The 22933-nt window shown below is 51.5% G+C and overlaps 1 protein-coding gene across 3 annotated transcripts; it reads left to right on the top strand.

Moving 5' to 3' along the window:
- The first annotated feature begins 1833 nt into the window (after positions 1 to 1833).
- Inava (innate immunity activator) lies at positions 1834 to 21614 on the top strand. 3 transcript variants are annotated; one of them, XM_071619741.1, is made up of 11 exons: positions 1834 to 2012; positions 4165 to 4167; positions 8071 to 8219; positions 9065 to 9189; positions 9736 to 9852; positions 10520 to 10739; positions 15646 to 15699; positions 16540 to 16750; positions 16981 to 17154; positions 19492 to 20170; positions 21522 to 21614. In XM_071619741.1, the coding sequence occupies exons 1-11, from the start codon at positions 1849 to 1851 to the stop codon at positions 21612 to 21614; spliced, it is 1989 nt and encodes a 662-aa protein (XP_071475842.1). In that variant the 5' UTR covers positions 1834 to 1848. The 3 variants fall into 3 exon arrangements, with proteins under 3 accessions (XP_071475842.1, XP_027801517.2, XP_027801519.1); XM_027945716.2 differs by lacking the exon at positions 4165 to 4167; XM_027945718.2 differs by lacking the exons at positions 1834 to 2012; positions 4165 to 4167 and having other exon boundaries at positions 8165 to 8219; positions 19492 to 20110.
- Positions 21615 to 22933: the final 1319 nt, after the last annotated feature.

The following is a 22933-nucleotide window of genomic DNA, read 5'->3' as shown; positions in this document are numbered from 1 at the left end:
ACTGGGATTATAGGCATTCACCACTGTGCCTGACCCAAAGTCACTTTCTAAAGGTGACTTGGTCCAGATTATCTTCTGGATTAATGTTCTTCAGGAGCGTGATGGTTAATGTTTTATGCCAACTTGCCTAGACCACAGTATCCAGATATTTGGTCAAACATTCTGGATATTTCAGTGAGAATATTTTGTAGATGAAATGAATCTTTGAGGTAATACATTCTATTAATTGAGCTATATCCCCAACCCCTGAAATGAACCTTTGAATCAGTAGACCAGGAGTAAAGCTATTTACCCTCCATGTGTGGTGGGCCCCATCCAATCAGTTGAAGGCCTTAATGGAACAAAGACTGACTTCCCTGGAATTAAAAGAAATCCAACAACAGAATGACTTTGGACTCTTATGATAGCTCACCCCTGGGTCTCCAACCTGATGGCCTGCCTTGTGAATTCTAGACATGACAGTATACACAATGGCATAGCCTACATTAAAATTCCTCTGCATGCAGGATAGTGACTAGGGAGGCTGAAGCAGGAGTATTGCCAAGTTCAAGGCCAGCTTAGGCAACTTAGTGAGACCCTGCCTTAAAAAAATTCTTTTTTTTTTTTTTTAAAGACTTGGGGATATAGCTCAGGGCTAAAGTTTAATCACCAGTACCAACACACACACACACACACACACACACACACACACACAACAAAACAACAACAAAAAAAGATGACAACAAAAAACCTACCTCTCTCGGCATACATACTACTGGTTTTCCTGACTAGTACAAGTAGCTTCTTTTCAGTTTCAAGATAAATATCTTGACTCCTTAGCCAGCCCCTCTCCTCATGGATCAATTTAACTCACCTAGTGCCTTTAAAGCATCTAGCTAAGCAGCAGTAGCCAAGAGCAGAAGCAGGTGGATTTCCGCTCTATGATGCACACCTTGAACAACCACCAGGAGCTTCCCTGCCTCCTGAAGAGCCCCTTCCTGCCTCATCTCTCCTGTCTTGGGTACCCTCTTAATCCTGGGACCTGCTGGGCTCCTTTACCAGAATGCGGTCTCAAGTTTTCTGACATCCTCCTTTGACCAGGCTTTGGGGACTCCCTGCTGGGTCAACCTCCCCTCTACAGTTTCCTGTCCCTACTTCTCTGATACAATCGTTGCGTGACTTAGATGAAGGAATCTTCCAGTGAAGGAGCTTGAATTTTGGTCCACCATGCTGGACCTTAGTAGGTGCTCAGTAAATGTTAAGTGAAAATGAAAACAGGAAAGAGAGTGAATGAATGGACCGATCCGTGGGCTCGCACGGAGCAGTAGGAGGCGCTCCCCAGGAGCGCACTCCGGGCTTCAGCCAGCGGGTCCCCAGCAGGAGGACCGGGCTGGGGCCGCGGATGGGGAGGCGATTCGGACTCAGCTGGACCCGGACTCCCGCCGCCCCGCAGCAAACTGCTGTGCAGCAAGAAGTGGGAGCGGCGCGGCCCCCTCCTGCCAACCCTTCATTCTTCCATCCTGGGGTCTCCTGGAATGAAACCTGCCCCCTGCCAGGCCAGAGCGCGCCGATGAAAGGCGGCCCTCGGACCGAGAGAGGAGCCTCCTCCCGCCTGGGCTGCGGGATCTGGCAGCGCCGGGGGTGTCCCGCTTGGCTGGCGTCCGGAGGCGGAAGAAGGGGGACAGCCTCCCCCCTGGAGCTGCTGCTCCCACAGGACACCTATCCCCATCAGCTCCTTCCCACCCCAACATGAGGCCCCGCTCCGACTCTTGGATCAGAATCTCGAGTCCCTTCCTCTATCTTCCCCTCTTTCCTCGGGTCCTTGGTATGCCCCAGGGGACAGATGTCTTGGGATCTTTAACATTTGGGATGCTGCAAATGCCGAAGTTAAATGAAATACCTCCGGGGAGGAGGGAAGTCCGGGGGCAGTCTTGGGGAGTGGGAAGATGGCCCGGACAAACAGGTCCTGAAGCTGCGAGGCGGGCGCGGGGGGCACCGGGGCAGGCGGGAGGCGCCAGAGCTCCATGGGACAGGTAAGGGGAAAACTTAGGGGGGACCCAGCGCGCGTGAACTAGGGGGATCAAGCCACTGAACCACGGTCTTCATCCTTTGCGCAGTCGGGGGGTCTTACCGGGAATGCGGTAATTATATCAAGGGGGCGGGAATTCTGAACTCTCAAAAAATGCATGTCTGCAAATCCGCAACCTTTCTCCTTCCACCTTCCCCCTGCCTGTGGATCTCCTGGCCAGGTTCCGGGAAGCCAGACACAGTCGAACAAAAGGAGCAAAGTCTCAGGCCGGCCTGGAAGTAGAGGGCGCGGTGGGGGAGGGGAGCGGGGTGGACAGGACAAAGGGGCTTTTTACTGGAAGCCTAGAGGTCTGGTTTCAGGGCTCATTCCTGCTACCCCGGAGTTCCCCCGTCCCAGCCCACTCACTCCACTATTGCCCCGTGGAGGCGAACACCTTTCCCAGTGGGCAGGGAGGAGAGTGGAGAAAGAAAACACATCTCCCATTTCTTGCCTGGAGGGTTCTGGGCTATTTCCCTTCCTCTTTTTCCCACTGTTAGCTGTAGTATCTGATCATGGACTTGTTAATTCATTTAGTGAAAATTCAGAAGTGTTTATGAGGGGGTGTGGAGATGGTAGGATGGTTTGAAAAATTTTGGATCCTAGCATATCCGAATAAACTTCATACAAGGAACTTTGAAAAGACATGACAGAGCTGTGGGGCTACAGAGTTGTGGATGTTTCTGACTCAGGACTTGATTTTTTTTTTTTTTAAGCAAATGAAATCCTAAAGCAGTTTTTCTTATCCTGAGGGAAGGCTCTTGTCCACCAAGGCCAGATTCCAAGAACTATAACACCATGCAAGGAAACCCCACTTCCTCACCTGCTGGTGATCTTGGTGATGGTGCCCTGGGATTTGAGGCTACAGCGTCAGTTCCTGACTCCTAGCCTGGCCCAAGTGGGGTTCTGGGTTCCAAATTCCAAGCTGGAGTGCCCACATTACCCCTGGTGTTTTGAGTTGTTTGTCATGGCAATCAGCCCGTTCCCAGGTTCTTGGTGGCAAGATGGGTTTGCCAGGCTCATTCCAAACCCTAGAATCTGTTGGGTGTAAATTTGGGGTAGCAAGGTTTCTTCTAGAATTTCCAAGGTTCAATGCAAACTGGTCAGTCTGTACTTTTGTTATTTGAGTAAGGGCTTGCTGCCCAACACACATAGCTGACAATTCTATGACAGCAGAGTTTTGTAAAATAGAAAGCTTCATTTCATGGCCCATCAGCAAGGAGGCCAGGAACTGTTTAAGTTCAAATCTGCATTCCTGATCAACTGGTAGTGGGGGGATTTATAGGAAGGGAGAAGGAGATGTTTCTTGCTGATTGGAAGGCACGCCTCTTTGGGGGGGTGGGTAATTATGTCCTGCTCAGAGGATTTTGAGCTGGTGACATCATTGACCAGAGGATTTGTCTTCTGCTCACGTCCATTCTTTGAAAGCTTGTTCCAAATCATAAGAATCATTTGCGAAAGGCCTGAAGGTTTTCCCTGGAAGACAAGTTAAGGATTTATGTCTGGGTGTGCACAGGCCTTAGCTGAATTCCCTCTCTTCCCTGAACTCGGTGAGCAACTGGAGGGCACCAAGACATCTGTGGAGAGAACGCAGAGGATTGCAAACGCAATCCATTGCCATTAACAGGATTCCCCACTCCATATCACATCGCAGCTTCTGCGGCTATCCTGGAAGGCTGTTGACACTGTCAATAGGAAAGTGCATGAAATTATCCACTGCTGGATATTTAATGTTAATAAAGAAGCATGTATGTTGTTATGGTTTTCTGATTTTAGAACTGTATCTCAATATAATTGGTTCTCTTAGTGATTCTCTTAATTTTACTTTATGCATTAAAAATTTTGAACTATGAGATGATTCTAGAAACTTCCACCATCCTCTTCACTTGGATCTGGGGGGATGGGCAAGGCAGAAGAAGGGCTGCTTATGCCCAGAGTCAACCCTTTTTTGTTTGACATTGGAAGAAAGTACAAACCTGTAGGGGGCTGGGGAGCCACTGCCGCTTTGTGGAGGGCTGGGCGAGGGAAGGGCTAAAGGTTCTTTGGGAGGCCCAGAGAGCATGCATCCTACCCTGGGGAGGGACTGTCCCCTGTGAGGGCCTCTTAGCCTTTTAGAGGAGGAGGTGGTCAGCCTGTAGGACTCTGGGGCTAGTGTTGTTTGGAAAGAGGGTGTGTACAGGAATGAGAAAGAGTGGGGGCGTGCCAGGGAAGGGGAAGGGGAGGTGGCAGACTCTGTGATAGAGTTTGCTTCACAGGAGATGCTTGATGAGAGAATCCAGTCATTCCTGCACTGGGGGTTGGGGGCAGTGGGTGGGAGGGTGTCAGAGACAGGGGTGCTTACGGGTGTGGGAAGAGAGGGATCTAGACAGGTGTTAAGGGCTGGGATCTTCGAACTGCATGGTGGAAAGATCTGGGGGCTGAGGGAGGGGAGGTAATGGGATGAAGACTCAGGGCACAGCCCTAGACTGTAGCATATCTCCACCTGCAAGGGTCAGCCTAGGCCTCCTTCCCCCTTTAAAATAGGCTGGATTCCAAATAGATTGCCATTTGTTTGAGAGTCAATAAAATGGGAGACCTAGAGGCTTATTATTTTGTACAGAACAGTTCCACTTTTGTCCCTTGCATTTGAGGAGTGCACTAAAGGCTTGGGGTCATGGAGGTCTCACTGTGTTGTTCAAGTTGGCCTCAAACTCCTGGGCTCAAGTGATCCTCCTGCCTCAGCCTCCCAAGTGCTGGGACCACAGGCACACCATGGCCCCCAGCTTCAGCCTGAGGTTTTAAAATCCTAATTTGGAAGAGCCAACACTCAGGATAGGGTCTCCATTTCAGTTTACGGGGAACAGCAATGACCTTCCCTGTCGGTTTGTAAATTTCTTGCTGGTATTAGCCACAGACAGTGAACTTTTTACCCTGTTTTCAGGGGCTTAACATTCCTTGATTTCTGGAAAGAGAAACTGCCACACAAAGAAAGCAGGGAGATCCAGGCAGGTCAAGAGGGCGCTGAGGCGTCCCACAGCTCAGCACATTGCACTAGAGGCCTTGTGGCCATGAAGTTGGGACCCCTGTTCCTTCTGGATTCCTCATGGAGAGCCCCGGGTCCCTGCTCCCCTCTGGCCCCGGAAGTGCAGAGGCCCAGGAGTGGCCTGCCTGCTGGCAACAGTCAGCAGCAGGATTAGTTCAGGGAAGGACTTGCTCACCTGCTCCTCCCCTCTGACTCAAGTCCTAACAAGCAACCTGGCTCCCCTGGCCCAGCAGCCTGGGAGGGACGGCGGGAGGGACAGTCAGCCAGGGGCAGCCAGCCGCCTGTGGAGAACTGGAGCCGGTCAGAGAGAGAGAGAGCACAGAGTGGCTGACCTGTGGCCTGGGAGCCCCCGAGGTGACATGTGAGGCCCCCATGCCCCCCTGACCTGGGAGCAGGGGGTCTTTCCGGAACTCTTGGACTAAAGCCCTGAAGCAGGTGAGGGTAGGGCAGGGTAGAGCGGGTCTCTGGGACTGTGGGGCAGGCTGGCCGGAGATGAGGGAGCTCAGGCAGTGGCCACCCTGTCCAACCCCCCAGCTCCTCTCTGGGGCCCAGGGATAATAGGGAGCTGTCGGTGAGCTTGGACAGGGAGCCTGTCCCTGTGGCCAGGACTTAATTTTCACCAGAGAAAAGGCAAGCAAAGAGCTGGAACAGAGACGTCCAGGACCTGGCTTTGGGGGCACATTTGTGATTGGGGGGATCCTCAATGGCTTGCCTGGGAGGAAGTGCTGTAGAGTTTCCCTTTCTCTCCTTGCACCCCTTCTTTCCTCCTCTGCCTTTTTCTGAGGACGCTGGTCAGGTGGGCTGCTTCTTAGGGCCCAGCGCTAGGGCTAGGCCAGAGGGTCGGGAGGGCCTGGAGGGCTTGGAGGGATTCCTGTGTTGGGAGGGGGGTGTCACCTGAACCACCTTTATCTATAGCAAAGCCTCAGACACCTTAGACTCCCGCCTCCGGGTGGGGGTGGGGCCTGAGCCTGCTCCTGTGGAGTCTGGGACAGGTTCCTCACAGCTGCCAGTGCAGGGGTGGGGTCTGCTCCCTGGTTTCCTGGGTACATAGACTGTCTAAGAGGACAAATTCATCTCCAGGGAGCCAGGAAGGGCTTCAGGCCCTGTCTCCTCTTCCTTGTGCATCTGAGGAAAGGAGGCTCAGCAGGGCCAGGTGACTCCCCAGGTAACACGGGCACAACCGACCCGGAACCAAGGCTTTGGTGCTATCTGTGGAGCAGCAGGTTAGCACCCAGAGTTGACCCAGCCTTAGATGGGGACCACCGAGTGTGTCAGTGCCTCCCCCTTGACCCTGGCAGTGAGGGACTGGGCTGGCCCCTGGAGAGGGATGGAGGACGGAGGAGACATGCTGAGGCACCTTCCCCCCACAGTCCCTGGAAGTCCCCACTCTGAGGAGCAGGGGCTGAGTCCTCCCAACTTTCCAAGGCAACTCCTTAGTGGTTAATAATTAATTGTAAGTGTGACTAATTAATGGCTTCCCCTCCCATATGAACTCCTCTCTTTGTCCAAAAAGGCTCTGGGTGCCAGCTGAGACTGCTCTCAGCTTCCTAGCTCCTCCTGGGGCCTGCAGGCTGAGGGCTCCCTTCCCTTTAGGGTTGCTGGGAAGGTAAGAGGATGCCTAGCTCTGGAGGAGGGCTGAGCTACCTGCTCCTTTGTGAGAGGGAGGGATGGACAGTACAGAGCTAACAGTCACCCTCCTTTCCTCACCCTGGGTACCCAGAATATATGGCCAATCTCTTTCTTTGATATGTTTGTAAAGGCCCCACATAATCGTTTTTTTTTTTTTTTCTTCTATCGTACATTCTCTAGTCTTTCTTGGAAAATTGAAATTCCAAAGTGCAAGGTACATATTGTTTTCAGGGTTCTGGTTTTAATTGTTGCTGCTCATGGCACACTGATAAGCGGTGTTGTTTGCACAGGTCTATAAACATAGGTCCATTGTTCCTGCTCTTTCTGTCTCTGGATAGGCAGAGGTTCTGCAGTCCCCTTGGCTTGCTGTGTGGTCAGCTTTCCCAAGGCCTCTTTCTGTCCTGTTGGCTTCCCCAGTGGGGGGAAGGGGAGCTTACCTCCTTCCCTGTGCTCTCAAGAGGCCGGCAGGATAAGTTCCCGACAGAAACTCGGAAGGACTTTTGGACTCTTGCTCAACGGGCTGACTCAGTGAGGAGGTGGCCAGCCTCTCCTTCCAGATCCTGCCTGGGCTCCGCCCTCCCTCCCCACCCCTGCTCCAGCCAGCAGCTGCCAGACTCTGGCCAGATGGGACCTGGAGTAGGGGGTGTGGATTTGGTGAGGGCACAGGTGATGGCTGGTGCCCCGCTGGGTGACATACAACTGGGATTGCACTCATACCACTCAAGTGCTGTTGAGCTGCCCCTGACCCCCAGGGGGCAGAGGAGCAGGTGGCCTTCCTGGGCTTGGGTAGCTTCCTCTCTGTCACTGGCCCCCACCCCCAGCTCCTGACAATTCATGCCTCCCCTGGCTGTGGGTTGTAGGGCACCTGGGCTGACTCCCCTTAAGAAATCTTCTAGGTGGAGTTGGTGGCTCAGGAGTCATGTCAGGGCTTTGGACAGCTCTGTCATAGAGTAGCTGCACCTGCTTACAAAGAGACCTGGGTGACCTGGGCTTTGGGGCCCCCAGACCAGCTTTGGCCCAGTGTCCAGTATCCAACTACTTCCTGAAGTGCCCTCACCCACTGGGGCAGTGAGTGGGACATGCCTCATGCCTCCCAGGTTCTTGGGCTGAGGGCAGCGATGCCCATGAAGATATTGACCCCCTTCCTCCTTTCCTTCCTCTTTACTTTGTCATCCCATCCCATCTTCCTTGTGTCCTCCATTTTATCATCTCTCTGGAAAGAGGCCCAATGGGGAGCAAGGCTGACCTCCGGAGCACCTTCAGTGTGCCCCGACCTGATCACTTCTGTCTTCAGTCATCTATTCCTGAGCTCTGTTTGGAACCAAAGGGATTTATTTAGGGCTTTTTTGGTTATTGTTCTCTTTTCTCTTAAAAGCTGGGGGAATTCCAGGCTACCTACACATCCTGTCCCAGGCCACGACTGGTGTTGCTCCTCCCTACTCTGTGCCCCCTCCTCCCAGAAATCCACCATGGAGAGTAAGGATGAGGTCAGCGACACTGATAGTGGCATCATCCTGCAGTCTGGTGAGTGAATCGGGGAAATCCCACTGCCCTGGCCCCCCAGCCCTGAGTCCTGAGTCCCCAGGTCCAGGGGCTGGCCAGGCTGAGGAGGCTGGGAGGGAGGGGACAGAGGAATGGAACCTCAGGGACACTTGAAGTTTTCTTCCCTAAAAGGGATTTGGCCTCGAGTTTCAGTCCTATCTGGAATTGGGAACTGCAGTCTTCAACTTTAGCTCCAATGATTACTAAATTGGTGGCGCACGCCTGTAACCCCAGAGGCTAGGGATGCTGAGGCAGGAGGATCGTGAGTTCAAAGGCAGCCTCAGCAACTGAGTGAGTCCCTAAGTGACTCAGCGAGACCCTGTCTCTAAATAAAATTTAAAAAGGGGCTGGGGATGTGGCTCAGTGGTTAAACGTTCCGGGTTCAATCCCTGGTACCCCCCCAAAAAAGAGGTTGGAAACATTGTATCTGGCCAGTATTAAGGCCCTGTCTCTCTGCTTGGCCTGAGTCTGTAATCGGACCTAGTCTTGACAGTGGACAGGAGAGGCATGTGTGTGTGCATGGGGTCTGGGGGAAAAGGGGAAGAGGTGAGGCAGTCTGACATGCAGCCCCTCCCCCACTGCAGGTCACCTGGTAAGACAGCCCTTCCCTCTGATCTGTAACGTTGCCACTCTGGACAGCCAAGGAAACGTGGTGTTTTGTGGTTAGGACACAGGCCACAGCAGCTAGCCTGTAATCTGTGGGCAGGCATGAGTCTGTGTGTGTGTGTGTGTATGGGTGTGTGCTCCCGCAGGGGTGGTCAGCTCGTGTTCAACAAAGGCTTTCCTGAGCGCTTTAGTTTCCCTGATTGTGTCCCTTGCTTCTGCAGGCCCAGACAGCCCGGTCTCCCCAATGAAGGAGCTGACCCATGCCATGCGTAAGCAGCAGAGGGCCCTGGAGGCGCGGCTGGAGGCCTGCCTGGAGGAGCTGCGGAGGCTCTGCCTTCGGGAGGCGGTGGGTAGCAGCCGGTGCCCGGACCCCATCCCCCGAATTTAAATTAATCTGAGGAGCTCTGGAGTCATATTTTGGGATACTGGAGATGACTCGGGGGATCCCATTCTTAAGGGAATTCTAGAAATCTAGACACGAGTCTGGGCCCAGAGTCCCTCTGATATGGCATTTGATCTGGACATAGGGTAGAGGATAGCTGGACATGGGCAGGGGCCAGGCACAGGGAAGGTGGGGCCATGAGGGGCTACAGACGGGGGGAGGAGATGTGAGTGTCTCTGAGAACTGGAAAAGGGGGCAGTGCAGCCCTCTGAAGGAAGGGATCAGAGATGTGAAGGAAAAGGGGAAGAGTGTGGGACGTCCTAAAGATGGGAAGACAACCCCAGGGGGATGATGGGATAGGTGAGTGGTGGGCAGAGGCCCCAGTGGCCCAGTCGTCCCAGGGACCTCTGGAAGGGGAGGCCCAGGCACAGGCTGGTGGACAGGCTGTGAGTGGTTGGCCAAGGACTGGGCGAGTGGAGAGGGACCAGGCTTGACTTTGTTCCCCCCCAGGAGCTGACAGGCACCTTGCCAGCAGAATATCCCCTCAAACCTGGGGAAAAGGCCCCCAAGGTCCGCCGCAGGATTGGAGCAGCCTACAAGCTGGATGAGCGGGCCTTGCACCGAGAGGTAAGGACTGCAGAAACCTCACTCTTTGTCATTCCCCGAAGGCTGACCACAGAGAGACAGGGATCACCCTCCTCCACCCCTTTGCAGCCCGTGAGGGTGCTTGTCTTCATGTGGTTGAGAGGTACTCTCTCCTGGGTAACCCAGATTGCCAGGGAGAAGCATGTCACCTCAGGAGCTGGAGAGCTGGAAACTCGAGGGAGGACACTGGGCCCCAGAGTGGGCAGAGGATCAGTTAAGAGTGCCAACCGCCAACCCAGAGAGGTTGTCTGCTCAGACAGGTTGCTCTGGCCCCTAGGGCTGTCCTCTGTCTCAGTTTAGGAGAAAGGAGGTGGGGGTGACTCGGGCCTTGGGTGTCCTCCCCGTGGTGAGAATGGCATGGTTTCCCATGGGCTGGCCTGCCCAACCCTTTGGGCTCAGGAGGGAAAGTGTCCCTCTTGGGTTCCCACTCAGCCAGGCTTGGCAGGGGCAGGCTGGGGTGGGTGCCTACGCCAACCTCTCATACTGTCGTGTTGGCTCTGGGCACCTGCCACCGCTCCACCCTCCGCTCTGCATCTTTGGATGATGTTATCTGCTTCCACTACATGCTCTGGGCTTAGGGACAGGACCCAGGCGGCTGGGTTGCACTGCTATGGCCTCCTGAGCCCCTGCCTCTTGCCCTGTCCCTCAGGACCCCCTAAGCAGCCTAGAGCGCCAGCTGGCCCTGCAACTGCAGATCACCGAGGCAGCGCGGCGGCTGTGCCTGGAGGAGAACCTCAGCAGGCAGGCCCGCCGGCAGCGGAAGCACATGGCCCTGCAGGAGGAGAAGAAGCTGCGGGAGCTCCAGCACCACCTGGGCGAGAGGCGCAACAGCCAGCCCGCTCCCGCCAGTGTTCCCCCGCTGGGCCGAGGTGAGCCCCTGCCTGGAGAGGCCTCTGCCACACTCGCCCTACACAGCCTGTGTGGGTGGTGGGCACGGTGGCTCTGTGCCACTGGGTTTGCCGTTGGTTGGTACCTCTCCAGGCCTGGCACTACGTTTAATGCTCAACATCAGCTCCAGCTGGGCAGACCTGCTTCCTGGGTCCACCTTGACCCCATATCTACCCTCCTGTAGTCCCAACAAACTCTATCCATGCTGAAAGACTCTTCTTGATCTCCTTAGAAACACCCTATTTCCTCCCCTGCCAAATACACCACCTCTGAGAAGACTACCTTGGGCTGACCCTGAACTTCATCCAAGAGTTTATTCAACTAGAGTATTCTAGGCCCACACACCCTTGGCTTATCTGGGTGTGTTGAGCTCCAGGTTCTGAGTAGATCTGCTTTCCCCAGCTTGAGTCAGGCAGAACAAGGACTGACCCCATTATTACTGGATTGTCACTTATTACTGGATTGTTTCAGGCCGTTGCCACTCACGAGACATTTGTGCTGAAATCGAGCCCCACTGTACCCCCTCACAGTCCTGTCGGTAGCAGCAACAGCTCTGGCCACGAGTAGAATCCTTGCACCTCCGTTCTCTGCCTAATTGTGCCTGTAGTTTAGTTCCTGAGCCCCTGGTCCTCAGAGCTGAGTGGCTGTGGGGCACCTCGTGAACTGTCAGCGCCAGCAGCCATCCGCGTGACTTCAGTGTGTCCGGTCTGGCTTAGCTTCCAATAGTTGGTTTTGAGTCCTGAGGTGTGACTGTTTTTCTTTGCCCTGACCCATATCCAGCTTGTCAGGTCAGGACTCGCAGCCCTCCTTTCCTCCATTCCAATCCCCACGGCATCATGCCCATGGCTCAGCCCCGCCCCCGGGTCCCTTGCTGGGCTCCCAGACCTCCCTGGCTGCATCAGAGGAGAGAGGAGTAGAGAGCGGGCGGTGACTGCAGGGCAGAGTTGGATCAGGACCTGAGGCTTGGCTTAGAGAGTGGCTGCTTCCCTCTCATTCTCAGGCTCCTATCTCTGCACATCGGCTTGGCTCTTTGCCACAGCTCTTCTCCTCCCTTGGCGGGACACTTGGATGGAAGCCTGCACCAAGCCTACTTGGTTTCTTGCCCCATGCCCGTGCCGCAGGCAGGCAGTTATCTCAGTACCTGCTCCCAGTGTGGCCTCTAATTTAGGGTAGGCAGTGTGTGATGGGCATTAGCCATGTCACTTCTGGTAACCAGGAGTAGATGGCAAAGAAGGAGGTCATCACTTGCATGTGACAGTTGACTAATCAACCCAGGAGACTATTGGGCTGACAGGGCCTGGTGGCCAGACCTCTTTCTGATTCAACTGGCTCTGGCTTGGCTGCAGGACAGTACTCCAGTCTCCAAGGCTTTAAGGGAAAAGATGTTTTCCATTCCTACTCCACTCCCTTGGGGTCCTCAGGAATGGAATGGATCTTCCGTGAAAGTCAGCTGCTAAACTGGGCCAGGAAGTCCCTAAAGACCAACTCTGTGCTTGTAGGGAGCCATGTTGGGGAGATGCCCCCGGTCCTAGTGGAACACCTCCTCCTGTTCCCCTTTCAGCCACAACTGCTCAGCAGCCCTTCTTACGAGTTCTGCAGTTGCTGAGAGCTTCTGCCCAGCACTGGGTTGGCAGTGAGGTGTCACTCTGCTGCCACTGTTGCAACTGATGATGCTCCTTGTAGGGAATGAAGAGCAGGCTAGGGGCTCTGGTTAACCCTCTGTGGATGCAGAAGCCAGGGTTCTGAAACCTTCCCAGGGCATCAGTCCAGGAGAAGATGTGCAGAGGATGTGACTGGTACAGCTGTTGACTCGCCCCGTGTGGCTCAGAGACCCTGATCTCCAACTTCAGGCCCTTTTCCCCATGTGGGCCTGGAAGACCTGGGTTCTAGTGCCCTGCCGTGGGAGCTCAGAAGGAGGCCGTTCTAGACAAGTAATTCCTGTTCTGTGGCTTGTCTGCCCAGCCGTGCTCACCTAGAAAGAAGGGAGGGAAGGATTAATAGTAGTTAAAAAGTATTTTGAATTAAAAGGAAAAATATGCAAAAAATTGAAAGAAAGCCCCCTAACACACTCACCCCTTTGGTATTCATGCAAGGGTTATTCAATTTGAAAAGTGTGCCAGGTGAGAGTAATTAGCCAGTACTCTGCAAGTGGCAGGGAGCAGTCAGGTGTTGAACTAATTTACTATGGTGAACCTGATGGGAACCACCCCCAGCACACGCCTCTGTAATGACATAGGTGCTCAGTATGCATTTGCTGATTGACAGTACCAGTCTTTAGCAATACCCTCTATAGGATTTTTTCATCAATGAAAGTGTTCCTTATCTGTGCTGTTGAATATGGTAGTGACAAGTCACATGTGGCTATTGAGCATTTAACTCTGGTCTTCGTGACCGAAGAACTGATTATTTATCTATTTACTTATATTTGGTGCTGGGCATTGAACCCAGGGGCATCCAACCATAAGATTTATCCCCCAGCCCTTTTTATTTTAAGATCGGGTCTTGCTAAGTTAGCAAGGCTGGCTTTGAACTTTGATCCTCCTACCTCAGATTCCCGGGTTGCTGGGATTACAGGTGTGCATCACTCCAATTGGCTGAATTTTTACTTCTATTTAATTTTAGTGAGTGTAGCCTCATGCGGCTGGTGATCGCCATGTTGAACAGTGCAGCTTTGGGAGTGCTCAGAGTTTGTAAGAATGGTCTTCCTGGTTTCCTGTCCACCTGGGGTATGCTGCTGTGAGGGAAGGTCAAGCTGGATGGAGGGCAGGACAAAGTTGAGCCAAGCCTGAATAGGGAACGGGGCTGAGATGGTGAGCAGCCCTGAGGAAGCACTTGTTTGTCAGATCGATGCCTTCCCAGCCCCCACCTCTCCAAAGACGATGTGTCTCAGCTCCCCTCTTTGCATAGTATCTTTTGACTATAAAACCAATCTGCTTGATTATATGAAGATTAGGGGTGTTGGGAATGACGGTTCTTTTTCCTTGGACCATGTATTCTAACCACAACATAGGACTTGATTGTGGGTTGGGCTGCTTGGCCACTGCAGTAAGAGTTCCATCATTCCTTCAACTTGACATTTGTAAAAAATACGTCTTTATTCTCCAAGTTTTTGTAAAAACACAGAGGCAGGGAACCAGAATTCAACAAAAAGCTGTCTCAGCTGAACTCCAAAGCAAAGCCTAGCTATGAACCAAGCAAAATGCTGGCTGGCTGGCTACTGTGGGGGCCAGTCCAGCTCCTTGCACCGTACAGTCTGCAGAATTTAAGAACTGCTCTGGGTAGTTTGTATTTTGTTTTAGTTATAGATCAAAGATTGGCAATTTTTTTTTTTCATAAAGGGCTAGATTGTAAATATTTTAAACTCTGTGGGCCACGTGGTCAATTATCCCAACTATTCTACTGTGTCATGTTAATGCCAAAAGAGTAAACAAATGTGTATATGCATTCCAATAAAACTTTATTTGTAAAAACAGCCAGTGGACTAGATTTGGAGTGTGAGCTGTAGGTGTTGGCCAACTCCTTTTATAAAGGAGTTCAAAATGGTTGGCCCTGTTTACGTTTCTTAGAACTTTCTGGTAATGGCCCATGCATTAGATGCTAGCTAATAGGAGAGCCAAGAGAGGGTGGTAGTTAATAGGATAGACTGTAGACAACTGGGTGTGAATTTTGACTCAACCATCTTTTGGTGGATTGAACTGCACCACATTACTCCTCCAAGACTCGGTTTCCTCAACTGTTACATGGAAATAATAATAGCTACCTTATGTTTTTTTTTTAATGAGGATTGAATAAAATATTTATATATTTGCATATATATATATATATATATATATATATATATATATATACATACACACATATATATATATATACATAAATACATATATATTTCTTAGAAAAGTATTGGCACAGTAGAAACATTAGTCATTCATCATTTTTCCTTGTTAAACACAATTTAAAATGTTTTGTGAGTTCTATCCAGGTCACAGTCTCTCAAGATCTCAAAGCTTACATTTGTTTGGGGCAATGGCAAAAATAAATTCCCTCTGATTTCCTGAGTGATGCCACACTCCGTTTCCTCTAGAAATTTCTGCATATCACCAATTGAAGAACCTTCCTCAGGGCTGGGCAGACCCCAATTTAAATTGGCCTCACAGTCCCACATCTCAGATTCCCACTTGGTTCTTCTCTTCTGCTGGTAATGCAGGTGATCTTAGATTTGGGATCTTGGAGTTGAGTTATATTTGATGTTAAAAAACTATAGAGGCCAGGTGTGGTGGCACATGCCTGTAATCCCAGCGGTCTGGGAGGCCGAGACAGGAGGATCTTGAGTTCAAAGCCAGCCTCAGTATCAGTTAAGTGCTAAGCAACTCAGTGAGACCCTGTCTTTAAATAAAATACAAAATAGGGCTGGGAATGTGGCTCAGTGGTTGAGTGCCCCTGAGTTCAATCTCCAGTACCCCTATTCAAAAAAAAAAAAAAAAAAAAGGCTATAGAAAAGTTGGCAAAATTCTTTTCATCCCAAAGGCCTTCCAAAACGGCCATTTCCCTTCCATTGCCAGGAAATCCTAGCTTTTGTAATTTTTTTTTTTTTTTTAACAGATGGGGAAACTGACATCCAGATCACTGAAATGGCTTATTCAAGTTGTATAGTTAATGACAGCTAGGATTAAAATCAGGCTTCCTGTCTCTTAGCCCCTGGCTTCTGATTTTTTTTTTTTTTTAGCTTCAAAGTAATAAATTCACAATATTGTATTTAACATCCAGTGGGTATTTTAGGCTTTTGGCGCTATCCTGGGAGACGGGTCAGGTTCACTGTTGCTGATGACTTATATCCATGCATTAATTTCCTTACTTCCTTCTCTTCTGTTGCCGTTGATTTCCCAGAGCTCAGTGCCTCAGATGACAGCTCCCTGTCTGATGGGCTACTCCTAGAGGAAGGTGAGAGGGGAGAATTGAGGGTTCCAGTCAAGACTGGGCTCCTACTGCAGGACCCTGGGGCTTTGACAGAATTTTCGAGTGAGGACTTCGACTGGGGAGTGGAAGGTTTAGCAAGCTCCTGAAGGCAGGGGTGCCAGCTCAGGGTCTCACACAGGCCTGGTATTGGTTTCCGTGTGCCTCTGTATGAGCTTGATTGAGGGTAGGGATTTGCTGACCATCTGTCATTCTACGAGGTGAGTCCTTTGGACAAAGTGAAGAGAGGTGAATCCCAGTAGAGCCTGTCAGCCTCAGATGTCTCGCCTTCACCCTGGGGCTTTATTTCAAGTAGAACCAGTCAGAGCCCAAGAGGCCTCTGCTCCCAGCCATTGGTAGTACTGAAGAGGCCGCACAACCCATGTCTACAGGTGAAGAATTTACAAATGTTGAAGATATTGGGGTCAAGGTGGACCAAGAAGGTGGTGTGGTCCTGCCCAAGGGAGTGCCCAGGCCAATAAGGAACAGGGCACTCGGGCATGGCAAGAGTAAGAAAAATAGGTAAACAGGAGACGGGCTTTAGACATGGCCCTGAAGCAAAGGTTAGACAGTAGGGTAATGTGAGCCGAGGAGTCAGCCCAGGGAGGTTTGTTGAGAGAGGCAGGTGTAAAATAGGACTGTGTGTTGTGGGGGGTGAGTCCCAAAGGAAAATACAACTATTTTGAACGTATGGGGCTGGAGCCACGGCCTGGGGCAGTCGGACAAGCAAGACCTGGGAGGGAGCACCCGGCATGGCTGGCTGTGGAGGTTCTTGTCGGGCCGGTTTCCCTGGCCTCTGTCCTTACCAGGTTTCTTTTACCCCTGCAGAGGACTCCCAAGTGTCAAAACCTCCCCCAGAGTCCCCAGCCCTGCCTTCCCGGCCTCTCCCACCGCAGAGCCTGGAGGGACTGCAACCAGCAGGTTCTGAGCCTGGGGGCCTGGAGCGGGCTCCGATCCAGAACAGCCCTTGGAAGGAGACCAGCCTCGACCACCCCTATGAGAAGCCTAGGAAGTCTTCTGAGCCCAGTAGTGAGTCCAGGTCAGCGTGAGGAGGAAAAGAGGGCGGGAAGCAGGCGGGGCAGACAAAAGAGGGGAGAGGTGGAGGAGACCCCTCTATTGCTGTGTGATGGGGTGGGGTCCTGGAGGCTTCCCAAGGGTGCTGGCAGTTTGAACCACTGACTCGGAGCCCTCTTTCACTGTGCTTCCATTCTTCTGCTCTTGTCAAGACCCTAAATTCCTGTCACTGACTTATCTCCATTTCCTTTGCAGCAGCCCAGCCACCACACCACAGGACGGGCCTACTGCCTCCAGCCCCTGGCAGCTGGAGCCTGCCTCCTACAATGTGGTCCCCCTCCGCAGTGTTCCTGGCCAGAGGCAGGGCCGCATCAGTGCTCCAGCCACCCCTGAGATGCAGGGGAGGAGGGGCCAGTCGCAGTCTCTGAGGTAAGAGCTCATCCCAGAGATGTGGGGACACCCACCAACCAGAGCTACAGATGGAGGGTGGGAAGCCGCCTTTAGGATACAGGTGGAATGCCCTGGGTGACACATGCCTAGTACCTTCGCAACCAAACTAATGAAGCCAAAAGTAAGTCACCTAGGAAGTAAGAAGTTTTCTTTCAAAGATGCCAGTTTGGTAGAGCCCTTTCCTAGGATGCATGAGGCCCTGGGTTTGATCCCCAGAACACCCCCCACCCTGCCACACACACCAAAACCAAACAAACAAAAACAAAGATTCCAGGTTGGTTTGTTTGTTTTGCATAACTTGATTTAAGATTTCCACCCTTATCGTGATTTCTTGTGCTGGTAGATACTATCACAATTGTCTTATTATTGGTCCCTGACAATGGGCAATTTTTTTGTTTTTCTGTACCAGGGTTTGAACTCAGGGCCACTCACCCACTGAGTCATATCTCCAGCCCTATTTTGTACTTTATTTAGAGATAGGGTCTCACTGAGTTGCTTAGCGTCTCACTTTTGCTGAGGCTGGCTTTGAACCTACGATCCTCCTGTCTCAGCCTCCCAAGCTGTTGAGATTATAGGTGTGAGCCACCGCACCCGGTGGGCAATTCTTTCTCAGTTGATATACAGTCTATTCTCATTATCTTCAGAAGTTACATTCTTTAAAATCACTATAAACTCAATTAGCAAATATTAAACCATTGTCTCTAGTGGAAATTCAGGGTTAGGTTCCAGTGAACTTTTAGTCACAATATTGTTCATCAACTGATCATATACATTTTCTCTCACCCCCCTCATATATATATATATATATATATATATATATATATATATATATACACACACATATATATACACATACATATATATACATACACACTTATATATTCATATGATACATATGTATGTGTATGTATATCCTTGTTTTGTGTGAGTTTCTGTTTAAAGACAGCTTATTTAATATATTTGATTAACATTGAATTCATGATCTGTGGCATTATAATTGCATATCTGAATGAAGCTTCTGTAGCATACTTCATTTCTCCACAAAGCAGCCTTCTTGTGCTTAGAAACTGTAGACACAGTTTAACAGTATTTGTGGGCCCGTTTTAAATAGTAAAATCATCAACCAAAAGTTTGCCAAAAAAAGTTCACTAAATAATATCATGGATAGGACCCTTGGTTAGTCTGAGAGCTAAAGCCAGAATGCAGAGCATGGCTTTATTCATCCTTAGCTGGGAAGGTGCCCTTAAAACAACTCCAGTTTTTTTTTAGCTAGGCACAGTGGCACCACACCTCTAATCCCAGTAACTCAGGAAGCTGAGACAGGAGGATCAGAAGTTTGAGGCCAATCTCAGCAACCTTTTGTGACCCTCTCTCATGAAAAAAGAAAGAGAGAGAGAGAGAGAGAGAGAGAGAGAGAGAGAGACAGAGAGAGAGACAGACTGGGGATGTAGCTCAGTGGTAAAGTGCCCCGGGTTCAGTACCCCCCTCCCCCCCAAAAAAAAAGCAACTCAAATTTTTTTATATTCTGGGAATGCACCAAATCATTATGAATATGCTACATCTATTGATTTTGGAATTAGGAAATAAATTTGAGCAAGTAGGCAAATTCTGAAGCATTGAATAGGAAGAATAATAATTGATTGTATTCTACTTTCCAAGTCACCTTGTTACCTGGTAAGTTTCAGTGCCTGAGTTCTGACAGGCAGCATTAGCCACCCCACCTGAGGGCCTGAGGCACCATCAAAGCATCTAAAGTGTGCTTATCAGGCAACCTGGACCGAGTGTTGTGGGACAACAACTCTCAGGAACTATTTACACAGCATCAACACTGTATTGGGTATTTTAAGTACTCTAGAGATGGTTTAAAGTGTACAGGAGAATGTATACTTCAAATAGGTTATATGCAAATGCTACAACATTTTATATAAGGAACGTGAGCATTCGTGGATTTGGGTATTCACAGGGTGGTGGGAAGCTGAATGGGTGTCCTGGAACCAATCCCCACAGATACTAAAGAACAGCTGTATTAATTTGGCTTGAGTGGAAAAGGTTGGGAAGACACCATACTTTACATTTTACAGGTGTGTGGAGGGCACAAGAGCAATGTGAAGGAATATGCAGTATGTGCCTATCAGGCTAGGAGGCAGTTCTTTTATTTACTCTGAAGATGGTTGACTTGAGACCTTGCATGTGCCCACTGCTCTGGCCTTAGGATGGTGTAGCAAATGCCTTCCCGTTTTTAATTATCCTTGCAGTGCAAGTCCTCACTACCCCTACCCCAGCCCCACCTCATGGCACCTCCCTCTCCGTTTCCAGGGTGGATTCCTTCCGCGCAGGTGCAGAGGGCCGAGGTCGCAGCGCCTTTCCTCGCCGCCGCCCCACTCACTACACTGTGACGGTGCCAGATTCCTGCTTCTCCCCGAGCAAGCCCCCGCTGCCCCACCCCGCCTGTCACTCCTGCTCCGAAGACAGTGGCTCTGATGTCTCCAGCATCTCCCACCCCGCCTCTCTGGGCAGCAGCAGCCCTGACATCTTTGTTAGGCCTCTCTGTCTACCTGAGCCACCCCGCCACCACGGGTGGGGCCCGGCCTGTGGCAGAGAGCTGGCCACCCACTACCCCAAGCTGCTGCTGCCCCCTGGCTACTTGGCGGCAGGGCGGTATGTGATGGTGACCGAGGGCCACCTGCCGCCGGGCGAGTGGGAGCTGTGTCGCGCCGCCCTGGGGCCTGCTTACGAGGAGGAGGGCGCGCCGCTGCGCTACCAGCGCCTGGTGCCCTCCCACAGCCGCATCGTGCGCACGCCCTCCCTGAAGGACAGCCCCGCAGGCCGCGGGCTCAGCAAGGCCGCCGTCTCCGAGGAGCTCAAGTGGTGGCATGAGCGGGCTCGCCTCCGGAACAGTCGCCCCCAGTCGCTGGACCGCCAAGGGGCTTTCCGGGTCCGGAGCCTGCCCCCCGGGAGAGAGGGCTTCGGGCGAGCCCTGGTGCCCCGGGCACAGGTATGGACCTGAGGCCCGAGGGGCGGCTGGCAGGGAAGGGCTGCCTTCTAACGGGTCCAAGAATGGAAAATCCAACTAGCTGCCTAGTGGCGAGGTGATTCCCAGCTGGGAGGATCAGGCCCTAAAGAAAAACATTTCCTCTTGGTTTTGGAAGACACTCCGCTTCCCTGCGGCGCCTGCTAATTTTGCCTGCCACTTCTAGCTCCAGAGCACACACCGCTTTGCGATGATCCCGCAAGATAACTGAGGCCTTTTCCCCCCCTAATGGCTCCACAGATGATCCACAAAGCAGATAAGCTTCTTTGGAATCAAAAGTCTAAGCCAAATTAGCCCCTGAAAAGTCCCGACTTGAGGACCTGGGACAAAGGGAGAGTCTGGAAATGAGTTTGTGGAAACTGGAACCTGTGATTGCCTGACATCAAGTTCCTCCCTGACTCCCCTTCACCGCAGCACTCTGAGAAGCTGGTGGAGTCAAGAGTGGAGACCCTCTAGCTAGACGACCAGGCTCAAATTCCAGTCCCACTATTTACAAGCTATATGGTTGAACAGATTACTTAACCCCTTTGAGCCTTTGTTTCTTCCTCTGGAAGATGGGAGTAATTAAAAACAAAACAAAACAAACAAACAAACAAAAAAAAAAAACCCACCTTATCTCATAGGACAGTTTGGAGACCAAAATGATTAGGGCAATGCACAGCTAATATCAGATAAGTGACAATGTTATCTGGGCCTCTCAGAGGCCAAGGACCAGGTCAGGGGGCTGTATATAGGTGAGAACATGCTGATACCGGTCTGAGAGCAACCTTGCTCTCCATGGACCCAGTTTCTTCATTCTGGAAGTGGCATAGTATGCATGAATCCTTTCTTTATGCTCCCTCCCTGGTACCAAGGGCTCTGCAGGGGATGTGCCGCTTCTTTGAGACCCCAGATTCCCAGCAGCACAGCTGCGTGCACCTCCCCATCACCAGTTCTTTGGGCTGCAGCTGCTATCCCAGGTTGGGTAGTACCCTGGCCCAGTCCCAGGCTGCACCCTCCTGCTGATGGGCTGTTCCATTCCTGCAAGTTCAGACATGTCCTTGGCTAGGCCTGGCCCATCCCAACCTGCCAGACAGGGAGGGTGATGAAAAGTGAGCTCAGGAAAGGGCAAAGGAGGAGGTCAGGGTGCCAGTCACACTCCAAAGGAACCTGGAGTGGCAAATGGGTAAAGAGTGGTTCCTGGGAAATATAGAGCCTCCTGAGGAGGCAGCCCCTGGTCTGTATCTTCAAGGGATAGGGTGCTGTAATGGGAGTTGATGTCCTGACACTTCCACCTGCTTCACACCCACTTGTCCTTTCTTCCTTCCCCTGGCAGGCGCCCACAGTGTGTGTGCTCCGGAGATCGCCTGAGGGGGCCCCTGTGCAAGTCTTCGTCCCTGAGAATGGAGAGATCATCAGCCAGGTGTAGCTGTGCTCTGAATGCCTCGGCCACCGCTGGAAAAGACTTTTTCTGTGGTGGAGCTGGGGCTGTGACCCCCTAACCCTTGAGTGCCTCCTCCAGCTCCCCCACCCCCATCGCAGGCCGATGACCTGGAGCTGAGACCTTTCTTTCTTTTTTTTTTTTTACACAAGTTTTTTCAGAAGCTCTGACCTAAGGATTTATATCTGTGATTTGTCATCAAGGTCCCTGTAATATGATGATGCTTTAGCCCCCATAGTCTAGCCTCTTGGACTTAAGACCTTGCCTGTCTGCTGATAGAATTTGTCTCCTTATGCAAGACAAGTGGCAGAGAGGGCCACTTTGCGGAGTCCTCAAATGATCTGTGCCCTGTTTCTGAGAAGAAACAGTTTCTGGCCCTCCTGTTTCCCTTATTGCTGGAGGCTGGACACGGCACAGGCTTGTGTACAGGACTTTCCCTAGTTTTCCAGGTCTCTGGGTAACCATAAACTGGGAGACTCCTTCTCCCTTTATAATGTGCTCTGTGATGCACACCGAATGGCCCGTGAAAGGTCGGTATATCCTGATGGAGTTTTGTCTTCCTGGATCCTACAATTTTCCTGATCCCATAAATCTCCTTTAGGGACCCCAGTCACTATCCTCACTTTATGCCCTTGGCTCCCTGACCTCTGAGCCTTAAATTTGAGGCTGTATCAGATTGTAGCATGAGAGGCGAGGCTGGGGGCTGGCCTGCTCTGGTGGTTGGTGAGGACCAGCTCACCCCGGAACAATCACTCCTGGACATCAACAGGACATCAACAGAGCTGCTGTCCCACTCCTCCCTCTCTCATCTTTTCATCATAGTCCCAGAAACCAATACCTGTTTACAAATCTTTATGGAAAGACACCACTTTTGGGGCACATTCAGGACCAGGCAGCTTTGCTTCTGTTTTGGGAGTCTCTGTACACACATGGGAGATGCTGGATTGTTGAGAGAACATTGATAAATTGACCCAGTTGCTGAGACAGAGAGATCCTGGTAGCTGCCTGAGCTTAAGACCACTGACAGTCCCTGAGTTCTCATCCGAGGGCCTCCTTTGCTGCCTGGTTGGATACCCAGGTACACATCTTGCCTCAATAAGAAAGCAACCGGAAGGGGGAGGGGCAGAGGAGCTGCATTTCTGTTTCTCCTGCACAGAATGCTCCCCCGCGAGTTCCCTGGCTTGGAACAGGGACTGTGATTATAGCAAAAGACTCCAAGAACTTTGATGCCCAACCCCAAAGGTGCAGTTCTCCCACAGGAGAAAGTGGTGTAGCAGATTGCACAAGGGTGCTGAGCTGCTTAGGGA

Source organism: Marmota flaviventris, chromosome 12, assembly GCF_047511675.1.
Source record: "Marmota flaviventris isolate mMarFla1 chromosome 12, mMarFla1.hap1, whole genome shotgun sequence".
NCBI lineage: Eukaryota > Metazoa > Chordata > Mammalia > Rodentia > Sciuridae > Marmota > Marmota flaviventris.
Note: the sequence above shows the minus strand (reverse complement) of the source record. Positions and strands in the feature narration are given on the sequence as shown.